At 43.1% G+C, this 9097-nt stretch overlaps 1 protein-coding gene across 4 annotated transcripts; it reads right to left on the reverse strand.

The window, feature by feature from the left end:
• Positions 1 to 211: 211 nt before the first annotated feature.
• Positions 212 to 6751, reverse strand: gpa33a (glycoprotein A33 (transmembrane), paralog a). 4 transcript variants are annotated; one of them, XM_082163471.1, is made up of 9 exons: positions 6461 to 6751; positions 5068 to 5234; positions 4777 to 4990; positions 4245 to 4409; positions 2334 to 2450; positions 2108 to 2237; positions 1216 to 2032; positions 959 to 1061; positions 212 to 834 (listed from the first exon to the last, which is right to left on the reverse strand). In XM_082163471.1, exons 1-7 carry the CDS (start codon positions 6504 to 6506, stop codon positions 1546 to 1548), a joined length of 1326 nt encoding a protein of 441 aa, XP_082019597.1. In that variant the 5' UTR covers positions 6507 to 6751; the 3' UTR covers positions 212 to 834; positions 959 to 1061; positions 1216 to 1545. The 4 variants fall into 4 exon arrangements, with proteins under 4 accessions (XP_082019597.1, XP_082019596.1, XP_082019595.1 ...); XM_082163470.1 differs by lacking the exon at positions 959 to 1061 and having other exon boundaries at positions 212 to 789; positions 1198 to 2032; XM_082163469.1 differs by lacking the exon at positions 959 to 1061 and having other exon boundaries at positions 212 to 789; positions 1152 to 2032.
• Positions 6752 to 9097: the final 2346 nt, after the last annotated feature.

Below are 9097 nucleotides of genomic sequence, written 5' to 3' on the forward strand. Positions count from 1 at the left end.
TGTTCCCCGGTGCTTCGGTGTCCCTGGTATCGTTGACGAAAAATTCAGTAAGGTGACGAAAAAAAAAAAAAAAAAAAACTTTGACAATCCCTATATGACCGGCTAGCTACGCTAGCGGCGGTCATAATTAAGGGTTGCAATTTGTAAATAATATTGTGCTTTCTTACAGATCATTTCAGTACTGGATAGTCAGATCTCCAAAACACCAATATTCACTGGAGTAAAAACATGGCTTTAATAATGTTATATAACATCTTAGAAAATATACAACATGGGAAACGATATCAGAACATACAGTATAATGTACAAATCAATCAATACAATAAAATAAAAAAATCATAAAAAAGAAAATGTATGTTATTCTCTATAATGTTTAAGAATAATAACATTTACTAACATTTTAAACTACACATCTGACCACTGCAGTTGAGATTCACAGTTCGACACTGTACGACAGATGAATGTTAGATCAGCTGCATGAGGAACTCTGGAGGAACCGGTTATTCCACCAACACAAGCTTCAATGTTTTACTTTGAAACAATAGAAGAAGAAAGCAACGGGCTGAAAAAAGATTCACCAATATTTACTATATGAATATTAAGAGGTTAAGAAGGCATAAATTCAAGGAAACCCCAGATGAAACATCAACAGAGACACAAAAGAGTCGTAAAAATACAGAAACCCACTTAAATATGAGACGAGGGGCTTTGAAACACAGACATCAATACAGTAATGGCCTTTCAGAACACATGACCAGCAGTGAAGTCAGACGACACACACATCAACGCCTCGTCCATCATCAGGACACTCACATCAGCCCTAACAGACACACACTGGACGACACACACACACATCAGCCCTAACAGACACACACTGGACGACACACACACACATCAGCCCTAACAGACACACACTGGACGACACACACACACACACACACACATCAGCCCTAACAGCCACACACTGGACGACACACACATCAACGCCTCGTCCATCATCAGGACACTCCCATCAGCCCTAACAGACACACACTGGACGACACACACACACACATCAACGCCTCGTCCATCATCAGGACACTCCCATCAGCCCTAACAGACACACACTGGACGACACACACACACACACACACACACACACACACACACACACACACATCAGCCCTAACAGACACACACTGGACGACACACACACACACACACACACACACACACACACACACACACATCAACGCCTCGTCCATCATCAGGACACTCACATCAGCCCTAACAGACACACACTGGACGACTCGCCCGCAACAGAAGTGTGTGTCGGCTGGGCTTATTAAAGCGCTTTATTCTATCAAATCTAATATTCAGAATATGAGGATAAACTTTTGTGGTTGCAATGCTTTGGTAAATCTTAATCAAAAACTTGACTTAGTGCGTCAATTCCGACTTTGTCTAAATATTAATATTTTTCTGTCATAATTATGATGTACCAGATCATGAATCTTTTGTTATTCTGGCTTCTGTGTTTGAGGAATGAATCAGCATCTGCTGAACTCAGATTCTCGCGTCTTTGGGTTTATTGGGCGGAACGCTAGGAGGTCTGTCGCGGCTGTCGTAGCGCTCGGAGTAGCGGTCACTGTCGTAGTGGTCATCGTCGCGACCTCGCCGGTCATCGTAACGGTCGCGGTCCCGGCGGTCGTCGTAGCGGTCGTTGCGATCACTGTAGCGGTCGCGGTCACGGTCGCGGTCACGGTCACGGCGGTCGTCGTAGCGCTCATCTCGATCGTAGCGCTCGCGCCGGTCGCTGGGATCGTCTCGTCGGTCGGTGTAGTCGCTGCGCCGGTCGTAGCTCCTCTCGCTTCGGCCGTCCGGCAGATCAAGTCTGTTGGTGCTTTTCACGCGGCGCTCTTCCTCGTAGCTGACGAGTTCTTCCGGAGCATCTTCTTTCCCCTCAGGATCCTTGTCTGTGAACTCTCCTCCTTCAGGAGTCCTGCCAAACACAGAGGAATCCTTGTCTGTGAACTCTCCTCCTTCAGGAGTCCTGCCAAACACAGAGGAATAAAGGTTAGCATCCGCGCGGCGCGCTGGATGAGGTGTTCGTGTTGTGCTGTCGTACCCCATGGCGTATTCCTCAGGCTTCTCCCTCCTCCGACAGCAATAGCAGCAGATGCAGATGATCCCGATGACAACCACTACGGCCACAGCGGCTCCGACGATCCCGCCGACCGACGCCATGCTCATGGACGCTAGCCGGGGTTAAGACACACAGAGAACAGCTGGTTTAGTTAGTCAGGACTATAGTCACGGCTGATCAGGTCTTCGGGAAAAGCTGCTGTTCTTACGTGGCATGACGGCCAGGGTCAGATTACACTTTGCAGATCTGATTTCATTGGTGGACGTGCAGATGAAGAAACCAGATGTTTCTTTGGTAATATTGAAGAGGGACAAAGCTCCGTTTACTAAGGAGAGACAACACACACACACGTGATGCAGGAAAACACGGTTTAAAGGGATAGACAAATACAATCAGAGTTATATAAAAAAATGTCCTGGCTCTTCCAAGCTTTATAATGGCAGTGAATGGGCACCATTTTTTTTAAGTCCATAAAAGTGCATCTCTCCATGATAAAAGTGCATCTGTCCATCATAAAAGTGGATCTGTCCATCATAAAAGTGCATCTATCCATGATAAAAGTGGATATGTCCATCATAAAAGTGCATCTGTCCATCATAAAAGTGGATCTGTCCATTATAAAAGTGGATCTGTCCATCATAAAAGTGCATCTATCGATGATAAAAGTGGATCTGTCCATCATAAAAGTGCATCTGTCCATCATAAAAGTGGATCTGTCCATCATAAAAGTGCATCTATCCATCATAAAAGTGGATCTGTCCATGATAAAAGTGGATCTGTCCATCATAAAAGTGCATCTATCCATGATAAAAGTGGATCTGTCCATCATAAAAGTGCATCTGTCCATCATAAAAGTGGATCTGTCCATCATAAAAGTGCATCTATCCATCATAAAAGTGGATCTGTCCATCATAAAAGTGGATCTGTCCATCACAAAAGTGCATCTATCCATGATAAAAGTGGATCTGTCCATCATAAAAGTGCATCTATCCATGATAAAAGTGCATCTGTCCATCATAAAAGTAGCAGACGGCCGTACGCATTGATTTACGGTGAGAGTAACACTTGACCCGATGCATGACGTGATGGTGAACGCGGAAGCGCAGAGGAAAGAGCAAAACAAAACACCAGTCACGAATTAAAAATCTAAAACGAGAATCTTTAAAGAGAAATGTGGGAGGAGCTTGAGTTTGTTGCCCAGCGCTGTTAGTTTGACTTCAAAAATATGGTGCCCATTCACTGCCATTATAAAGCTTGGAAGAGCCGGGACAGTTTTTTATATAACTCTGATTGTGTTCATCTGAGAGAAGAACGTCATATACACCTAGGATGACTTGAGGGCGAGTAATTTTTGGGTGAACTACATATTTAAGCTTGACCTCACACACACACACACACACACACGCACGCGCGCGCGCACGCACGCACGCACGCACGCACGCACGCACGCACACTTTGTAATCTTCCACTGTGATGTTTCCAAGCACATTTTTGCGCGAGTGAAGAGGATGATTTTTTCCGCCGATATTGGAACGTGAGTGAAGTACAAAGCCTATGATAAAGAATAGTTTACCATCCAAATCCATCGCGAATGTTGAAACATTTTGATTCTAATGAGAGAGATACGTGAGCCCCACGCCGCTTACTTTCACTTTCGCTTTAAATTATTTCGTTTTGGCTTGTTTATAGTTATTTTTTTATTCTTGTTCTGTTATGAATATCATTACATTTAAAGGATAAATCATTGATCAAATCAAACTTTTGTGACATGGCTTAACATTACCGTGACTTTGCGCACAAATTGTCTATGCACGCGAGGTTATGCGTATGACTCAAACACTGGCAGACACAGTAGCAGTTGTAGGCAAGTATATTGAACATGAAATCAGAATTTTCTTGTCTTGAATTATTAATCCTTTCATTCATTCATTTATGTCACTTGTTTAAGTTAATTAATATGTAAAAAAAATAAATAAAAAAAAACTTGATTGGGGGCCCCAAGCAGCCGCTTAGTTCGCTTATGCCTCGGCCGGCCCTGCACACACGCGCACGCACACGCACACGCACACACACACACACGCACGCGCATGCACACGCACACACACACACACGCACGAACCGTCAGTGGCCTTGGGCGGGTTCGGTTGAAGGATGTTGTTGGTGTCGTATCTCTGCCACTTGTAGGTCGGTGTCGGCGTTCCCTCCTCCGAGACGCAGGTCAGTTTGACGTCCTGATAGTATTCCGCCTTCCCCTCAATCTTGCAGATGGGCGGCGATGGAGCCACTGGAACACAGCAGGGTCACGGCCAACGCGTCAATATTCAACACTCTTTATTGTCACTATACAAAGGTAAGGCGAAACTGAAGCACTCCTTACGGTACCAATAATATGCCATAATCAAGACAAAGCAAAGACAAAATAAAACCATCAAAAAAAAACATCGCCCAAGAATAGACTAGTCATCAATTCGGTAAATTAAATTAAATGATTAGTCTATTCTTGGGCGATGGTTTAGATGTCTATTAAACTTTCACTGACAGTCCAAATGTTGCCTTGTTTTAGACGTCAGGACGGTGTTTGGACACTATTAGACTTCTTTTAAAATCTCTCCGAAGTGTCCAGCAGATCTGAGTCTGAGTGTGTGTCTTACCCAAGACGATGAGTTTGGCTGTGGCAGACCCACCGTCCTCATCGTTACTCAGATTCTCGACTCCACACTCGTAGACGCGCGTGTCGGCACTGGTGACCCTCAGGAGCTGCAGGTCGGCTTTCCCGGTCGGGACATCTTGTAATAGAGTCGCCCTGCCTTTATATTTCGTCTGCACCTTAGTTGAACCGAGACTGTTGAAAGTGAGGATTTTGATCTGTGAAAAGAAGAGTTCACAACATGAACATGAGGTCTGGAATGAGTGCTGGATGAAGCTGAAGTGTGTCTCCGTACCGCTGGATCTCCCGACACATCTGCAACAGCGGTCCACGAGATCTGAACACTATCACCCGCTGGCTGGACTGCAAATTTGCAGGGTATCGTCACATCATCACCTCTGGCAATCTTATATTCTTTAGCTGGGCTAGTCACACTAATGGCCGAAGAAGTGACCCGCACTCCTGTGAAACACACACACACACACACACACACACACACACACTTGATGAACTACAGTGAGTTTACATTTAACACTGCACTAACATCAGACTCACACAACTCTATATAAAACAAACTATTACATATAACACACACACACACACTCACAAACACACTTACGGTTTCAAAATATATTTTTACACAAATAAATGCTTTCTATTCATCAAAGAATTCTGAAAAATAAAATGCATGACGGTTTCAACAAAAATCTGAAGCAGCTCAACTGTTTTCAACACTGATAATAATCATAAATGTTTCTTGATCATCAAATCATCATATTAGAGTGATTTGTGAAGGATCATGTGACACTGAAGACTGGAGTAATGATGCTGAAAATTCAGCTTTGATCACAGGAATAAATTACACTTTACTATATATTCACATAGAGAACAGATGATTTACACTAGAATAATATTTCACTGTTTTTACTGTGTTTTTGATCAAATTAACGCAGCTTTGGAGAGCAGAAGAGACTCTTTCAGAAACATAAAAACACCTTAATTACTGCAAACCCTCTGACAGGAACAGCCTGAGGCTAAAGTTATGACGGAAATGTATGTAAATTAATAAAAAAAATTGAGCTCAAATGTTGTTACTTCACATATCATGACAGTTAATGGAGTTCTCCTTATATTCATGTTAGTGTTATCTTTGTCTCAGATGTTTATCCTAAATTCACTCAGACACAAATAAAGCTGACGAACGAGTGTAGATTCATGAGGACCGGCTGAGATATTGGTGAGATCTCCTTCTCCGAGTCTTTTACTCGCTGAAACACCTGAGAAACAGGAGACTTCAGCGGCTCTAGAGTTCAGGCACTGCAGCCGGAGGAACAGGTGAGATGTAAAGAGTGTGTGTGAGTGTGTGTGAAGGGTTCGTTTGGGCGTTGGCTCAGAGGAAAGAGTTGCTGTTCTGTGGAACTACAGATAAATCACTTGATCACGTTGAACAACTACCGGCTCACACTGTATTCTGGAAGAGATTGTCCGATTAATTATGAGCTTTATTGTGAACCAGCCGAACACAACACAACACACAACACAACTCGAAATGAGTCCTGAAGTGCTTCTTCATGCTAATGTTATTTGTTGTGTGACTGAAGCTCCACTGGACATGAATCTGGATCGACTGATGCACGAGTAAATAAACACACACATTGACAGACTGAAACGGGTGAAAGCTCACTCACCACTGAACAGCAGACAGATCCCCAGTATTCCCAGTGTTCCCGCCATCTCTCGGAGTCTCAGGTGTGGAGGAACTGGAGATGTTGGAGACACTGAAACTCAGGAGAGGTGAAGTCCCGCCCCGCGTCGAGTCTCAGCTTGCCTGATGCCTTTATATGTCTCTATATGTCTCACGGTTTCATGTTAGAGAAGCCACACACACCACAGCGCTGAGGAGGAAGTAAACAACTCGAAATGAATACAGGTCAATAAAGGGGGCTAAGTTTTCTCAAGTGGAATCAATGTTAGATGTGGTTTGTGAACTCTTGGAAACTCATTTACTCGCCATTTTACTGAAAAACACACTGATTTGCATCAGATCCAGAGAAACTGGTTTGACAAGAAGAATATGATGAGGGAGTGGCAACACACACACACACACACACACACACACACACACACACACACACACACACACACACACACACACACACACACACACACACACACACACACACACACACACACACACACACACACACGTTTACTTAGCTATCTAAATGGGGACGTACTCTCCATAGACGTAATGGTTTTTATACTGTACAAACTGTATATTCTCTCCCCTTACACTAAACCTACCCATCACACACACACACACACACACACACACACACACACACACACACACACACACACACACACACACACACACACACACACACACACACACACACACACACAAACACTAAACCTACCCATCACACACAAACACACACACACTAAACCTACCCATCACACAAAACTTTCTGCATTTTTACATTTAATTATGTTATTTCCATACCAGATTTACAAATCAGGACGTCCTAAAGGAGGTTTTTGGAGATTTTGGTACAAATTTGTCCCCAAAATATAGTTAAGTTGGTAAACTCACACACACTCCAGACTCTCAAACACAAGCTGATGGTTTGATCACGTGATAGTAATAACAAATCCACCAGTCCGACTCACGAGCGTGTTTGAATTATTGGACCAATCAACACTACTCAGCTGATCTGCATTACTCACCAGCAACTCAACAGCGTCCTCTGGTGGGCAGAATCACACTTACATGTGCAGTCACCAGCCTATAAGACCCTTTATATTACCCGAGTCAGTGTTTACTATTATATACACAATATTAGTTGAAATTTAGAAAAAAGTATAGAAAATAATATAATGAATAGTTAGGGTCTGGTTTTATTGCTGCTTTATGATTCACTCACACATCATCTTTAAAACTTGGAATAAAACAAGCGAATGTGACACACACACACACACACACACACACACACACACACATTTGAGAATGCGAATTCTTGGGTAGGAAGAAGTAAGAGCTGTGAAACCCCGTCTTCATCTCGCTAGAGGAACAGCTCTACGGTGTCTTGGCCAGCCAGTTAGCGGCCCTGATCTTAATGATCACAACGGAAGTGAATCAATCAAAACTAACTTTATCTGGACAATAACTTTATTCTAGATCTGCAAACAATCTCTGTTACTGTAATCTCCTATTATCACTGTAAAGCTGCTGTGAAACACTATAGTGTTAAAGCGCTGTATAAATGAAGGAGACTCGGCTTGACAAACTGACCTCAACAAATTACTTGTCTGGCCTTAAAAATTCATAATACAGAATTGTTTGTCGCTTCCACGTATCCATGTGAACTGGAATCATTTTGACAATGTTTTATCAGGACAGAGGAGAAGGAGATCTTCACAGGGAGACACTCGTGACCCTTCAGGACTGCGGTGTCCCACACATGCGGGACAGGGATCCCGGCCGAAGATGAAGACGGGGAATTACCTCATCCAGAGACACGCTCACCGACTGCGCTGGCTCTTCTAGAACAGCGAGTCCCTCTGAATCTTTTCGGTCAAACGAGCGTAGAAGAGGCGCATGAGGAGCGATCTGGGAATGGAGAAACCCTGGGTGTTCCTCACTCCTGCTTCTGTTCATCGCAGCCGGACCGGGAAGACCACAGCTCGGCTGTTCAGAAGCGCACAACGCGGGAGTGGAAATAATACAGACTTAATCAATAAATCCACAATGGAAAAACACAGAGATCGTTGGAGATTATCGTAACACAAACATAGACGATAATGGACAAATGAACTGGGAAACTCAAAGTGCGTGGAAGAACAATGGAAACTAATTAAACAGGGAAACTAACTATGGAAGTTCAGAGAATGGGAACAGAGTGAAAACAAAACTTAAACATAACATACAGATTACAGATGGTGTTTTTATATTTCATGTTTATTAATATTACCATGAACTGCATTCCAGTGTCACGATCAACACGACATAAAAAGACAATTTGATCTTAAATGTCTCTTGAATTACGATGGTGTTATGCTGATAATAACTCACCTCAGCACAAACTGTACGTAATGTTTAATGTCATCTATTTATCTTCATGTTGACTAATTTGAGAGTTTCTACCAATGACAGATGACTTTGCTGAAGATTGATTGGATACGATCTTTGGCATCAGCAACAAACCTTAAAAGTCGACGTATTTTTATGTTCTAATGATGATATTGTGGTCAGTTGCATTTTTTCCTGAGTCACCCATCAGAACTGGCCTGAGAGACTCGACAGGAGATATAAGATATAGATC

This window comes from Leuciscus leuciscus, assembly GCF_965113295.1.
Source record: "Leuciscus leuciscus genome assembly, chromosome: 3".
Taxonomy (NCBI): domain Eukaryota; kingdom Metazoa; phylum Chordata; class Actinopteri; order Cypriniformes; family Leuciscidae; genus Leuciscus; species Leuciscus leuciscus.